Here is a 16,567-nt window from a genome sequence, read left to right as displayed (position 1 = left end):
AAGTATCTTGAGTTTTTTTTCTCCTAGACGCGTCCAGTCAATCATCCGCTGTTAATCGGCTTTGTTATGGCCCTTAAACCTCTCAGTGCGATGGAGCTCAATCTCATTAAAGTGACCTTGACTATATGAGCGCGAGGAAGAAAGGACGAGGGTGTGAATAATTACAAATGAAAGGCTGACTGGCCAGGACCCATAAGAGCCTCCCTGTTGTGACTACTTACATTCGCAGCGAGGCCCCCAGCTTAACTTCACCAAGCCCTCCGTGTGTGCGTCTGCTGCCAAGCCTGATGGACCCGATGCGTTTACAACACACACTAACATCTTTCACCAACAGAAGAGAAGTGGAAGCGGTACAGCGTAACCCTGAAATTGTGCTCATCATTTGAGTATACACATTAAACCGGTATGTCAGAGTCAGTGTGTCACAAGATGACACACACTTAATCCCCAGTGTGTGTTCTTCTTCTTCCCTCTCCAGCTGTGAGGCGACTTGCAGACAGCCATCCTCGGGTTCCCAAAGTGGCACGTTGGGGCCGTCTGGAGCGACGCGTCAGCCGACAACATGAAGGCGACAGCGCTGCTCATCGTTTGCTGCTGTCTGATTTCAGGGACTTTCGGAAAGCCGCAATTCCCTGGTAGGTTACTGCGTTGTTGTTAGTCGGCAACAACAAGATAACGGTCAGCTGTCAGGAGGTGCTCAGAGACTGTTTGGGTCCTCTCAGCAAGCAGGACATCTGTTTTGATTCTTGAACTTCCTTGTTGATGTTAAACGCCGGGTATTTTTTTGCTGCTTTGGTGACGCCAAGAAAATAACAGTTTGTTTAAATAGATTTTTCTCAGAAGTGCTCTTCAGGAGATACTTGTGTATTTGTCAAATGTGTAGAATATGTGCAATTGTATATCACGTTTTAGATGATTTGACTGATTTGGTGAGAATTAGAGCTGCGATGATTAGTCAATAACTCAATAAGCCGATTAGTCGATCCACAGGAAATTAAAATTGATATTCAAAATATCGTTTTGGTCATTTTTAAGAAAAAATGTCCAAATGTCTGCGTGGTTTAAGCTTCCAGTTGTGAGGATCTGATCATTTTCTTTGTCATACATGATAGTAAACAGAATATTTTGGGGTTTTGAACTGTTAAAAACAAGACACTATAGAACAAAAAGAAAGTTTTGGGGCTCATTTCAGGCAACTGGAGGCTGAATTACACAACATAAATATGCCTTAAGCGGGCTTGGAAAAGAAGGTCAAAGTCACAGTGATGAAATAACTACAATAACATCAACAACAATGGAGGGACTAATCGTTTACCAAATAAAGACAGATTAGGACCCGGATACACCATCGCGTCAGGTTTAAAAATCCACTGTCTCTCTGTGAAATGATTTGTTTCGGGGATCTGATGGGCCGCACCGCTTTTAGGAGGCTGTCGTTTCCGTCGTGACAATTATGGAAACGGTCGTGCCATTTGGTAATCTACATGGTTGGTTCTCACTTTGGGCTGGGGGAACCTTTTACATTTGCCGACTTTCTACCCGAAGCCAACCGAACCCTTGTTCTCTCCACACGCAGAACAAGAGAAGGAACCCAAGTTCTGGAATATGTGGGCCCAGCGGACTCTGAAGAACGCTCTGACGCTGCAAACTCTCAACAGAAACAAAGCGAAGAATCTCATCCTCTTCCTTGGAGATGGTGAGCCACAACATCTGTATGCTTACGTCCTAATTACTGGCAAGACATTGTGAAATGTCTCCAAATGCTGTGTAAAGCCACTTAAAAGGTGGAAGGTTACCTTAGTGCAGACGGATTTGAATCGCAGAAAGCCCAATAGGAAAGACACCATTTTCCCGTTTGTCGTTTATAATGGATAAGACTCATTATTGAGCCGCGCAGACAGTTTTATTTAAGCTGAAGCGATGTTACAGAGGATCTAGTGGTCCATCAGCAGATGAATGAGATTTTTAAAATCACGCAGGGTGAATGAACAGCAGAAAACAAAACAACTGTGCTGCCACCAGATCACTGGGCTTCTGTCTGCGGCGGGCCGCTCATCGGTCATACAAAAACTTTTTATCCTCCATCTGGTCTCTCTCTCTCTCTCTCTCTCTCTCTCTCTCTCTCTCTCTCTCTCTCTCTCTCTCTCGCTCTGACTATAGGCACAACATGACATTCTTGCACACTGCTGCATGCCCGTTCGAGTCATGTCCTAGCGGGGTGGTTGGTGGCTTCGTCACAGAGTATAGTTACAACATAACAAGCACCATCTCACAACTTAAATAAAAGAAAAAAAACAGTCTAACTGGAAATTGTTTCCCAGGAATTGTCTGCCTTTGGCCAGGAAAAATCGCAGGATTCTGTTCAAGAATTGTGACTGAAATGCACGAACCGTTTCCTTTGTATGGAAGCCCATTTCCGCAGTTTTTCTTCCTGTTATCTAGTGAAAAAATAAGTGCGACTGAAGCACACACTTTCTATTTTATAATTTCGACTATCTATTTCATTATTTCGACTATCTATCTCATAATTTCAACTTTCTATCTCATAATTTCGACTTTCTATCTCATAATTTTGTTCTTTTACTGACAGAAATGGGCTTCCATACACTTGTGTACCTCTAAGCCTCACGTTTTTTTTGTGTGGAACGGTCTACAACTTTATTTTAAGTGATCAAACTAGACCTGAGGCAAATTACACCACAATTAGTTTTTTTCAGCTTATATACACAATACAAGACAGGTGTGGCTTACCAAGGAGTATTTTAAACAGTCTCCCATATTTTCCTGTTTTCATTTTCAGTTTCAGCAAACATCCTGCATGTTAGGGATTAACCACAGATGTTCCTTTCTGTCTGCGGCCTAAAAAGTATCTCTTGTGTTTATCTCTGTTCTTGTTTTTGAGGTAATTTGTTTCCAAGAAACGTTTTTGCCAAACAGCAACCGTCTTGTTCTAGAAAGCCAAAGAAAGCAACAAGCTTTCATGTGTTGCTTACCGAATGCATTAGTGGATGAAAAGTGTTGATGTTGATGTGCAGTTGCTTTCTTTCCCGCTCTGAGGGGGAAAACTAATGCAATCCTAACGGTGGACCTGCTTTTGATGTTTAGGGATGGGTGTTCCCACCGTGACAGCTTCTCGGATACTGAAGGGTCAGCTGAACGGACAGAGCGGAGAAGAGACGCAGCTGGAGATGGACAAGTTCCCCTTTGTGTCATTGACCAAGGTCTGACTTATGATTATATACGTATGTACAATATGGCTCAATGTATTGATCTTGCCGTGGCCATTAATGGCTTCCTGGCGAGGCCTGTGACCGTAAACAAGGTCGTTCAGTGTGTCCCGTCACACCGCTCTGGGTATTATGTTACAGAATTGATAAAAAAGACGGCCAGAAATCTGAGAACAGTCTGATTATTTATAACTCATAAATCGGCAGCAAATGCTGGACTTACATGGACAAGTTAAACTATGAGCCTGGCGGTAGTCTTTCTTTTTCTTCTTTATTCCCATGAAAAGACCAAAAACAACAATTAAGTGTTAAGTGGAAATAGTTTATAGACCTCCATTGTTGTCCAAAAACTATTTAAAATGCACACATGCACCTAATGCCAGCTCAAGCAGTGGGAATAAAAACATATTATTCTTTAACACTATTTACCACTTTAATTTTAATTAGTTGATCAAAAAGGCAGAATTCAGTTGTTCCCATCAGTGTGGGAAAAAGCCTCCCCTGTGAATACTATGTGAACAAATCCATCTGACCATGACTGAGAACTTCCAGGAATAATATGGCTGGCAAACCAAATCTATTTTGGTAATATGTTAGAAAACTGTCCGCCGTCTGTAATGCGTCAGCTCACACGGCAGAGTTTCAAGGTTGAGAGAATGTTTGGATCCTTTTTAAGGAAGGTCACGCATCGAAATAGATTTCATGAGAAACAGAATTTATTGTTTCAATATTTTCTCAGGAAAGGATCACCCCGCTGCTCTTCAGGAGATAGTTGCGTATTCTTTTGTCATATTTTATAAGAAGAGGTGGAAAAAGTAAAACGTGTGGAATATGTGAAATAGTTTTTCACTTTTAGATGATTTGATTGATTTGGTGAGAATTAAAGCTTCGATGATGAGTAAATAAGTCATACATTTTAATTAGTTGATCAAAAAGACAGCATCCAGTTATTCCCATCAGGTTACAAATACAAGTGCAGAAGAATGCCTCCTCTGTGAATACTATGAGAAAACCCATCTGGCCTCTTACATGAACTGAGAACTTCCAGGAATAATAAGGTGGCCAAACCAAATCTATTTGGATAATCCACAGGAAAACCAGGTTTGGAGAATTGCTTTCAGTAAAAAAGTTGGACAAAAAAATGTCTTCTCATAGAAACACAGAATAACACATTGTTGGTTTTGATTGGGATTTGTGGGAATGAGAACAACGGTTTAACTCAGCTATTTAAACATTCTGCGAATGAAGTGTCATGTTCAAAACACATTACAATACACACACACACACACACCTCATCACAAGCACTTCAGAAAGACTGTAAACGATCCTGCTTGATATTTGAATTCTGACCACATGTCAATGGCGTGTCACTCTGCAGACGTACAACACTAACGCGCAGGTGCCGGACAGCGCTGGCACCGCCACGGCTTACCTCTGCGGGGTCAAGGCCAACGAGGGCACTTTGGGCGTGAGTGCGGCCGCGGTCCGATCCCAGTGTAACACCACAGCGGGCAATGAGGTCACATCCATTCTCAAATGGGCTAAGGAAGCAGGTAGAGTGAGATTCAATGCAATGTAACGCAGACGCTTCTTTGTCTACAGGGACCGGGATGCAGAATTGTCCTTTTTCAGGTGTTTGTTATCAATTATCATACGCTGCATGTTCGAGGAAAACCAAATTGTGGTTGTAGTTGAAGGCGGGGTTAATGGAAAGTGGAGCAAAGACTTTGAAGTGCTTCTTGAAAGTGATGCACTTATGACATGTTTTTCCACTCTGCTCATTCCCTTTTGCAGCCTTTGAACCAAAGTTATCCTCAGAGTTGATATCAACTTAACCTAAAGTTATTCATTGATGTATTCTCATTTGAAATTACAAGAGATACACTTTTAACCAAACACTTTTTTTAAATCTCTATCTGGCCACCCCTTGCTATGAAGTTTCGTCTTATTTTTTTTACTTTTTTACTTCCCTGATGTGTTTGCATCCTTGATGAAAGCTAATTACACGTGGGTCTACAAGTGGCTTCAATATCAATAGTCAGTTCAGTTCTGAGTCCATAAAGTCAGAACACAACATAGAGACAATTTTCAGACCCTTGTGTGCCAAAGAATGACATCTGTTTTTTATTCTCCAAGGATACATCGCGTTCTTATGCCATCTGCTTGTCGTATAACGCAACAGAAGACGAAACACACTACGAGAAGGAAAGGACTTAGTTCCATGGTATTCTAGAGGGAGCTGGTAGTTAGAAGCGGGTGAGGGTCAGGGTATGTGTGGGTGATGGGGTCACGGATAATAAAAAATCCAATTATTGCTCGTGGAAACACAGCAGGCCGCAGCTGACCTCCTGCACAGAGCAAATAGATATGTGAAAAGTGATTTCCATCAAGTCATTTTACAAGACTTTCCTCTGCTGGTCTTTGCCTTTCAAAAGTTGCACTTTTTACATCTAGATATATTAACCAAAACATTGTTTTGTTCATTGATAATTGGTGGACATTATTGTTAAAAATGTATATTCAGACTAGTTATGAGGAAAACCAACATTGCAATGGGAAATACATATTTTTTGTTGGTATTTGGTGATATAATTTCTTCTTCCACAATCTAGTGCTCTTGCATTGCACTTTTTGAGATTTTTTCATGGGATTTACAATTGCTTTCACAAGATAGGTTTGAACTATGATCATACAATGTTCACATTAAAATAGTTATTGGTTGCTATACCGAGTCGGCTGTGGAGCGATCCCTTCCTCTAAGAGAGAGGGGACTAAATCAACACTCCTTGTTCTACGCAACAAAGCATTCCAGTTTCAACCAAAGCCGACAAGAAGCTTCAGCACTCAGAGTTAGCAGATCAAATTAGTATTTTGCAAAGATACAGTCATTTTAGAATGTTACTACTCCCTCCCTGCTCGAGGACGCACAAAAAGGGAATTCATCTAGGTCTGAAGGTCATGTTCTCTATTAAAATAAAAAGGCTCAGCCCTTATTCAGACAGCTGCCTATGTGTGTGTGTGTGTGTGTGTGTGTGTGTGTGTGTGTGTGTGTGTGTGTGTGTCCACTTCAGGCAAGTCAGTGGGCATCGTGACGACGACCCGAGTCAACCATGCGACTCCCAGTGCCGCCTACGCCCACAGCGTGGACCGAGACTGGTACTCCGACAATGAGATGCCAGCTGAAGCGCTGAAGGCCGGCTGCAAAGATATCGCCAGACAACTCTTTGAAAACATTCCCAACATTGATGTGAGTCAAAAGTATTAATTAATTTCGAATACACAGCTTGAAATCCCTCAAAACCCGTTTTTATCGCCTGACAGAGTAGAGTAACAACATTGGACTAATCAAATAGTGTTTCTGGAGTCAAACATAACAAAACAAACTTAGAGTTAATTATATGTTAATCATAAAAGTCGCATCTCCCAAAAAAATATTGAAACATACTGTTTGAAAAGGTGAACAATGTGAACAAAGTAAACAAGCATTTTTACTTAAAATACCAGGACTGACTTTAGATATAGCTTCAGTCTTTCGCATGATGTCATGTACAGTATTTAGCCATGAAGTGCATATTCAAGATCCCTTCACAGGATTCTTGTTTAAAAAGAATCAACTTGAAACATTCAACTTTTCGATGGAAACCTTGTTTTCAACCTTGCATAAACCATTAGCTTAATTAGCTACCTACAGCTGAAGAAATCAATTCAGAAGACTGCAATTTCTTAGTCTGTTCCTTTGACTTTCCAGGTGGTTATGGGCGGGGGAAGGAAGTATATGTTCCCCAAAAACAAGTCGGACGTGGAGTACCCGGACGTTGCAAAGCACAGTGGCACACGAAAAGATGGAAGAAACCTGGTGCAGGAGTGGATTGACAAAACTAAGGATAAAGTACATTTCTCCTCTTTCCTCTCTTTGAACTCCTAAATATGGAAATGTAATTGGTAAGATAAAAGAGGCAGCAGAGGAGCAAAGCGACGGCGGCGCTCCCACTCACATTGTTGCTGTGCTGTACGTTTGTGTCTTTGTGCAGAAAGGTCATTACGTATGGAACAAGAAGCAGCTCTTATCGCTGAACCCGAACAGCGTGGATTACTTATTGGGTGAGTTTCCAGTCTCAGTAATTATGAAACTCTCATTGAAGTGTAAATGAGGAGCCATACGTGGATGCATTCGCTGTAGGCTTATTTTTCGGCGTTTAATATCCTGTTTTTTACTTTGAATCGTGCCTCTCCGTTATGCCAGGTCTCTTTGAACCTGGGGATTTGCCGTACAACCTGGAGAGGAACAAGGAGACGGATCCCTCGCTGACAGAGATGGTGGAGGTTGCCATCAAGATCCTGAAGAAGAACCCCAATGGATTTTACCTGCTCGTCGAAGGTAAGTTTACTGTGAAATTGGAAGGTCATCTTTTGTTGTCTGGCCCGGTTTCACAAAGATCTGTCAGCCTCGTCTCTTGACTTAATTAAGTCTTAGTTTCTGTTGGAGACATTGCATATTTCTAGTATTGGGGATCTTTAGGCGTTCAAGGGTGTTTTTCCTTTGAATCAATGACATCTGCTGACTTGCATCAAAGTGGAAAACAGGATTTAGTTTGTGGTTTGCCAGCAATGCTGTGGAGCATGAAAAAGAGAAACAAGGAAAGAGTCATCATGAAGCCCTAAGAAATAGGGTTTGTCATTGGTTCACTTACTCAATGAGAGTCGTCCTGAGATGTTTACGGTGGTTCCTAATTTTAAATAGGAGGACCCGGAGGGTGTGCTCCAATTCTTTGGGTATTACACTGCTCAACCTCCAAGGTCTGAATCAGAACCTCCTTCCCTGACTCAACTAAGGAAGTTAAAGTGTGTTGTTTTGTTCACCAGTGAGGGTAAAATGAAGCAGGAAATGCACAGGTGGGAATAAGCTACCTTCGTGGGGTGGCTGGGTTCAGTCTTAAAGATAAGGTGAGGAGCAATTGTTACTTTGCTTCAGCTAGGGTGGCTTCTGATGAGGATGCACTCATGGACGCCTCTCTTTAGAGTTTTTTTTTGGCACATTCAACTGATAAGATCTAGACCCAGAACACTGCTGGAGATATAAGATATATTATCTTACCGGGTAACACTTTGGAGTCCTCCAGGAAGAGCTGGAAAACGTTGCTGGGGAGAGGCACGCCTGCAAAGCCTGCAAAGCCTAGCGCCCCTGTGATCCGGCCCCAGATAAGCAGAAGAAAATGAATGGATGGCTCACTTTTAGCTAAATGTACACAACAAAATGTCCTTCAAACCTTGAAATTACTTTTACAAGGAGCATGTTTACAGCAGTTTGAATCCATTGTTTTCTGTTTAAATTGTCATAATTTACCCATAATATTGTGATGGTGAACATATGCCTCTTAGCAGGGTGGCCCGTCGTCCTTCAGCCGGAGGATTATAGTTAGTTTAAAAGCAGCTATTTCCCAAGTCTTTTACTTTGCTGCCAACTTCACTTCACTTAATTATCCCTTGAAGGAAACACATTTTGCCGCCGTTAAAATAAAATGATAAAAGCCACAACATATCAAAGACAAAGCAGACAAGGACTCGGGAGCAGGATATAAAAGACAGAAATTCTAAGCTATAAAACCTGAGAAATGTTATAGTTTGTGGTTTTTTCTAGGCAGTGTATGTAGGAGAAGAGAAACATGAGCTATTCTCACAAAAGGCCTGTATTGGTCTGGTCTTATTATTGACATTGGAACAAGTACTGAGAAAGCTGTGACTGTTCAATGTCAGAACAATATGAGATACAGAAGGCACAGGAATGTTGTGGTGTTGCACACTATGTGCATGAAGCATAATTACAGACAAACACCTGCAAACTATGACAGTGATTGTTCAGCCAGACTGAGACAGAAAAAAGGGGTCAGTACGTGTCAAACTGAGCGTTTGTCGGATCGCTGAATACCGTCTGAAAGAAGGCCCCACCTTTTTGACGACAAAATAGTGGGGCTGTCATTACAAAACCGAAACTCATGCCTTACTCATGCAGCATTGCGTCAGGTTTATGGAGGGAAGACATGAAGCACAGTGTGAACCAGCTCTAGTAAGGCCTTTGAGAAAGACTTTCTGAGTGATCAAACAGCTTCAGACGTGTTTGCACAACATGTCATACAAACTACTTTGTTGAAAGAATAGACACAAAGGAGAGGCATCTTTAGCTGCTGTAATGGAACCTTTTTAACAATACTATTCAAACAGAATATGTGGGCACTTGTATAGTTATGAAAAATTAGAAATGTCACTGTGTCTTTATCAGCTAACTGGAAATATTTGCCTCTCTGTCAGGAGGACGTATTGATCACGGACACCACGAGGGCAAGGCCAAGATGGCTCTTCACGAAACTGTGGAAATGGACCGAGCCATCGGTCAGGCAGGCCTCATGACCAGCATCCACGAGACACTGACAATAGTCACTGCGGATCATTCTCATGTGTTCAACTTCGGGGGCTACACAGTCAGAGGAAACACAATATTTGGTACGTAAAGATGTGCATCCTGCACTGTGTGTATCCTTGTTGTTCCACGTGTTTAGTGTTTAGTAAGTTACATTTTGTGACGGCTCAATGCATCCACAGGTCTGGCCCCAATGCTGAGCGACGTGGACCAGAAGCCCTTCACCGCCATCATATATGGGAACGGACCCGGTTACAAAGTTGTTAACGGCGGGAGGGAGAATGTCTCCACTGTCGACTACCGTGAGTAAAATCAAATAATAATAATAATACAAATATATATTATGACTCAGGTAATCTCAGATGAATGCTGCATAACTCAAACTAAAAGGTGTCCTGTGGAGTTTTATTGTAAATCAACAAAAGTTATATTTGCGTTCAGTGTTACTCACAAAAATGTTTTCACGCCTATGTTTTCTGGAGTTCTAACATGTGTCGAATGCATTTCCTTTCCCATTAGACATTCGAAATGCAAACATTTTTTTTCATCCCTTATCGCTTTAATCCTTGTTTACTGTCGTTCTTCTTCTTCCATGCTTCTGTGCCCGGCCATGGGCATTACTTGGCTAGTTACCGCCTGTAGATCAGTAAAATCGTGTGAAACCATTGGCAGGATGCATGGGCATCCTTGTGCAAGAGATGGGGATGCTTATAGAAAAACAGCTCCATCGTGCTACTAGAGGGCCTCAAACCTCAACAGGGAACCATTAACTTGTTTCCCTCCATGCTTCAGTAATTAAACAACAACAATTCTCTTTTTCTCTTTGCCCATGCCTCTCAGAGGAAAACAACTACCAGGCCCAGGCAGCTGTCCCTCTGAGCATGGAGACTCATGGAGGAGAAGACGTGGCTGTGTTTGCTAAAGGTCCCCTGGCTCACCTGCTGCACGGCGTCCACGAGCAGAACTACATCCCCCACGTGATGGCGTATGCAGCCTGCATCGGCCAGAACAGGGAACACTGTTTCTCACGCAGCGGGTCTGCCGGTTTACGCCCCGTCCTCTCCAGCATGGCAGCCCTTCTCACAGTCACCCGGATTCTGTGCTGACCTTCCCCCTGATAGTCCTCAACCTGTTAATAACCCCCGTTTTAAACACTTCAATTTGTTGTTGTTGTTGTTTTTTATTTTCTAATTTTACTCTACGTTTTTTTTGATCATAGGACCACTGTTTCAGTTTTTTTTGTGATGAAAATGAATTGATAAAAGCATAGCGATATCAGTTTTAGAAAATGTTACGACATATTTGATCCCCCTAAAAGTGGTGTTGCAGAGATCGCCACAAAATCTGAGATCTCAGATTTGTCTATTGAATAGTTTGTTTTTTTGTGAAGGGTTTTAGGACCCATTAAGTCCCATTGTGAAATGTAAACCCTTTAGGTTAGATTGAATTTGAAAATGTTTGAATATGTTTCATATTTTAAATGTGCAACATAATCTACCTCATAAGCGTGCAAAAGATCTCTCATGTAATTATCGTGCGTTCAGAAGGGCACATTTCAATGGACAAAATTCATGCCTGAACCAGAGGGAACTGAATGTATAATTGACAAAAGAGTAAAAGGAATATATTTCTTGTCATACACCTTGTGCACACTTGCAAAAAGCCCACCTTCCATTGTTGTTTCCAATAACAGAAGTTGTAAAACCTCTTAACCAATAAAATAACCGTGTTCTGACCATCTTTTGTCAGTTTTGTTTCAACATTAATAGTGTCAAACTTCTCCCAAACATTCTTCATATGAGCTTTTATTCCGCCTACATTATTATAAAATCATGCTTTGAGTGCTAAGAGGCTTGCAGGGACCCGGTTCTGGATCCGAGTCCATGGTTCATGTGCACACCTTTGCATCAGGTGTGTAAACGACCTGTACTGAAACACAGAACTGGAGTTGCAGTCGGCATGTACAGTTGCAACGAAATTTCTCAACACCGGTCTCCAAAATCTGCATTTGTGCTCCAATTTAAATCCTCCGCATGGGCATGGCTGATGAAGTATAGAAAGGAAGGCAAGAGCGTCATTTGCATTCACGAAGGAATCATCTTTTTTTACAATTAAAGGCTGACCGCTGAAAAGAAGTGTGGTTTTGTGCAGCAGACAATACTTCAATGACAGTTTTGTGGTTCTTCCCACAAGTAAAACGCAAGTCACACGACAGAAATACCTCAGTGAACATCTTTCTTTTAGAGTGTCACATATGTTGCACGCTGTACTTTTCCATCTGCTCTATTGTGTGGATTGCGAGAGGACTGAAGCCACTCATTCCTTGGCTTCATGCGGTCACTGGTCACCTTGCGAAAACAGAGGCGGACTCATGTTGGTTGAAGCATGAAGAGGGGATGTTCGGTGTAAAACGGGCATGAAACAAAGTCCTCATGCTGTCATTTGTACATTCTTAATATCTGTATGGAATCTACTGAGGCCCTCGGGGGCCAATTCATGCTTTTATGAAGAATCGCTTCGCCGATTTGTATTTTTCTTCTATTCCTCTTGGCAGCTAAAAATCGTTGACCCGTAATCCTGTTTTATCTTTTGTATTCTAAATTTAGAGATAGACGACGATGGGTATCAGATTGTAGGGCATGAATATTCAAGTGGGCTTCCAACCCCCAACTTCCTCTAGCTTTCAGATATATTTGTGCATGACTCGCAGTGCTTCTTATGTTTCCTGAATAATGAAAGCTTTCCTTTTCTAAAACAAAACCAGGCCATGGCCTTGTACTGTATGTGTGCGTGTAAGGTGGTCGCCTTGCCAACGCGTTGCCATTTATCCATGAATGACAAGAAGAGGGGTTACGATGAAGAACAATGTTGGAAGTCTCCCTCTTTTGTTCCCGTCTCACGTCTATATAAATGCTCGAGGTGGCCTCACCAGACGTGCAATTTTCTGAGGCAAAGCCATAGTGTCATAACACAAAGCCATGTGTAAGGCTGCATACTAGAAACACTGTAATTGTCTATGTCTCAACCGTCTGCCCGTGGGTGACCTTGTCCCTTTTCTCCTGCCAGTGTGTACGATGCTTTGTGTTTTAAACGTTAGAGTGGACTTTTCCTACCATTCTTCTGGAGCAGCGGCATCACGGCAGCTGACAGGAGGAGACTGGACAAGCTGGTAAAGAAGGCTAGCAGCGTGCTGGGGTCTCCACTGGAGGCGGTGGGAGACAGGAGGATCACCTCCCACCCCATGCAGGACACCCTGGCAGCTTTGCTCAGCTCCCTCAACCACCGGATGATTCATCCTCGGTGGGTGAAGGAGAGGCACCGCAAGTCCTTCCTTCCTGCTGCTGTCAGGCTGCACAACCAGCTGAGCTCCCAGTAGACCACAAAAGCACTTCAATCCATTTAATCACTTCAACCGGTGCAATATAAATACATTTTATTCTGTCTGTATATATAATATTGTTATTGTGGATTCTTTACAGTTTTTTAAATTTTATTACTGTTTTACTGTTTATCAGTCATTAACCTGGTTACAGATGTCTGGACCTCAACTGGAGGCAACTGACCAATCATCTACGGCCAACAAAAACTAGCTAATGCGTCGGACTATAAGTCATCGGACTCCATGTACCAATAAGGGCAATAAAGGTGTAATTTGTCTCGCCTAGCAGGGCGAGGAAAGCAGAAAGGAAAGAGAGGGAAATGTCAGTCAGGCACAGTCACACGGTCCAGAGAAGATATTACGTTTTCAGGACGGAGACATCACCCTCTACTCATTTGGTAGGGCAAAGCAAATAAAACAACGCCCACTCCCAACAATAAATCAGCATTAATATTAAACTACCAATAGACTCATACAAAAAGAATCCCTCTGAATCCTCACTTGTGGCCCACTGGAAGTGTGTTGAGCTCTCTGTATCTTAGACCCGGCCCTCTGCCTATATTTTTCTATTTTGCAACGTTTAGGTTGTTTCTGGGCATCGACCTCTGTAAAAACGTAGCTTCCAGATTGTAAGCAAACATCAAAGAGGAGAAGCAACTAAAATGGCCGACACAGCAGGGAAAAAAATTGAATTTGGTGCCATACATACGCGCCGGAGTCACAGTTAGGGCCGTGAGAAAGGGCCAATTCTGAATGTTACAAACAACCGACACATCCTACTCATTCTGCCTTGATCTTGTGCAAAAAGTGAGAAGAAAATGACAATTTAGGCTGAGCAGTCAATGAAAATAAATTGTTCTATTGTGTAGTCTACATTAAAAGTTATATTAAAAGGCGGCGGTTACAATATGATACCGTAATGTAGCACTGGACAAAAGTACATTTCATACTGTACACAAAGGAATTAATTAAATGTAAATGAAATTGAATGTTTTACTTTTGGGACATTTTGTAGTTTTATTAGATGGTGTAGAAAGACAGGAAGTGTGGGGAAACTGAGAGTAAGGGAATGACCTGCAGTAAACAGTGTTTAGCGTTTTTGGATAGCAGCTGAAACAAATTGATATAACGTATGAATGATACTGTCATGTGAGAGTACGGTTGGAGTTTTATAACCTTAAAGCTACTTGAGGTGGGAAATGGGGAAAGCGAAAGTACATTTTTTTGTCGTCAAATCTAAGTTATATTTTATTCAACATTTTATGAACATGAAACTTGAACATGAACATGAAACTAATAACCTTTCCAGATACTCGTTTCATCAAAATGAAACACTTGCTAAATGATTCATCAGAGCAGCGGTAAGAGCTTTCACAGTCGGCCTGATGTATTGGGAGAAAAAAAAAAAAAAACTACAGCAGCTGTCCTGCTGTGGATATAGATCTTGATCGACCATGAAAAGTTCTGACTGTGCCATCAAAGCGTCACTCGCCCTGACACCACCGACATCAAGTCGCTCATCAAACACATCATCTCAACCTCTCCGGCGTGCTGCGACAGCTCGATGCTTTCCATTTCACCCTCCCCTTGTTCTCCACCTCCCTCCCCCACTTCGATTTGGCCACCTTTACTTTGACTTATGATGTCTGACATCAATCAATCTCTCTATTTATATCAGGGACCCTCGGTTCAATCTGTGTCCTGATCTCCAGCTATTTGATTCGCCGTGGGCTTGGTTGAATAACTATGGGAGGAGGGGTGAGAGAAGCATGTTGGAATTCAGCGCCTCAGACAGATCAAACTAAGAAAGCAAGGCAAGGCTGACAGCGATGGGGGGGGGGGGGGGGGGGGCTGCTGTATAAAAGGAGCAGTGAGGCTGCAAGAAGATGCTAATTCTCCCCTTTTCAAAGCAGAGATCCTTCTCTGGGGGCAAAATGGAGTCGTTGACCCTCCTCCTTTGAGTAATCTAGTTCAGCTGAGTGCATCTAATAAAACACACGATGATCCACAACCGCAATGATCCACAATTTACTATGCAAAATACTTCTGAATGGAAAAAAAAGGACGATTGCTATTTATTTCATGACTGGGAATAAACCTCATTCCTCATTTTTAAGAATTTGGATCACATTTTGGGAATTTGAAAGGATTTTAAATAGGTATTATACTTTCTTTGAATGCTATTCTGATTACTTTCTGCACTCGTTTATAATCTCATAGTCTCTTATCGTTTCTGTATTGTGAAGAAGTGAACATGTCTTAATCGCCTTTTGCCTCCTCACCCTCCTTAGCTCCCGTCACCTCTCTGTAGGCAGCCGGCATGAGGGCTAATCCCTCTGCGGCTAATGAGGGCATAGAAAAATAAAAAAATCATGCTCGGGTCTTGCCGTCTGCACTTTTTCTATTTGATTTCTCCAATTTTCCTCTGTATCCGCCTCGCAGTCATGAATGCAAAGATCTTACATGACCTTCAAAATGTGCTCGGACCGAGAACCCCCAGGGGAGGAGTGAACTTGAGAGTGAGACCAGGCGTAGTGGACAATTTTATGGGAGGGAAATTTAGCAATAAAGTCAGGGAGGGCAAATCTGCATACTAATTAAAATTGCATGAAACCTTTTAACCTTCCACAAAAGACCCCACTTTAACCACAAAGGTTTAAATTGTTTCAAAGTACCATCATTGAAAATAAAAGAGGTGACGGCTGGTCGATCTGATACCGGAGGGCACTTAGTGAAACAAAGTCACAATTCTTTGGTTTGTGGGCATGCTGGGAAATAAATAATCGAGCAGGTCGACGTGTCAGTGATTGTGCGATGGATTTACCCTCTGAAAAAGGTTCAGAGTGACTTCACTGTGCTGTCTCTGTGTCAGCCAAACGCCTTTCAACTCGTTGCGTCAACTGTTGATAAGGTGACAGTTATTCTCTACCCGGATGTCTCTTATCGCACAGGGTATACGCATAGGAAGCCTCCCGTTCACCTGTCTCTCTTCAGAGAGAGTCGATCGATGGCTTCGCAGAGATGGACTTATTGCATATACACAAACATCTGGAGTAAAGAAATGTATGTCCTCTGCTTTTACATTTTTCCTTGACCCGCGAGAGCGGCAGTAGATTGTTGATCTGAGTGGTCGTGCAAAGTCATCTCTTTTCATCCGTCTACCAGATGGAGTTAACCTTGGTGCATATGGAGTTTCTTATTTACCAGCAAATGTTGTAGTGCGATAAACATTCTCTCAGGCCTGCCAAAGAATATATCCCTTCTCTATAATGCACAGTCCATCAGGTGTTTTATTTAGTACCATCGTGACAGCAGGGCAGGGCAGCATATATGCGTTATAGATAAGGAATACAACTTTTAGTAAATAACAAATTCACTCTGAAAATCCCAGATCATATGCCCTACTGCTATAGCAGGGCTGACACTGTGCATGACTGAGAGGGGCCACTTTCATTTGTTGGCAGGTCTGAAAGAATGTGTGTATAACTTTTGCTTGGGAAGAAGAAACCTCTCCTTATTCACCAGCGTTATTCGGCACGTTCTGTT

General features: G+C 42.2%; 1 protein-coding gene across 1 annotated transcript; it reads left to right on the top strand.

The window, feature by feature from the left end:
- Positions 1–562: 562 nt before the first annotated feature.
- alpl (alkaline phosphatase, biomineralization associated) lies at positions 563–11,372 on the top strand (the record flags this gene model as incomplete). Its single annotated transcript, XM_079218224.1, has 11 exons — positions 563–635; positions 1,577–1,696; positions 3,106–3,221; positions 4,606–4,780; positions 6,299–6,474; positions 6,976–7,116; positions 7,259–7,328; positions 7,471–7,605; positions 9,534–9,725; positions 9,825–9,944; positions 10,483–11,372. 11 exons carry the CDS (start codon positions 563–565, stop codon positions 10,746–10,748), a joined length of 1,584 nt encoding a protein of 527 aa, XP_079074350.1. The 3' UTR covers positions 10,749–11,372.
- Between the last annotated feature and the right edge of the window lie 5,195 nt (positions 11,373–16,567).

This window comes from Taurulus bubalis, assembly GCF_910589615.1.
Source record: "Taurulus bubalis genome assembly, chromosome: 5".
Taxonomy (NCBI): domain Eukaryota; kingdom Metazoa; phylum Chordata; class Actinopteri; order Perciformes; family Cottidae; genus Taurulus; species Taurulus bubalis.
This window is presented reverse-complemented; position numbering and strand designations above follow the sequence as displayed.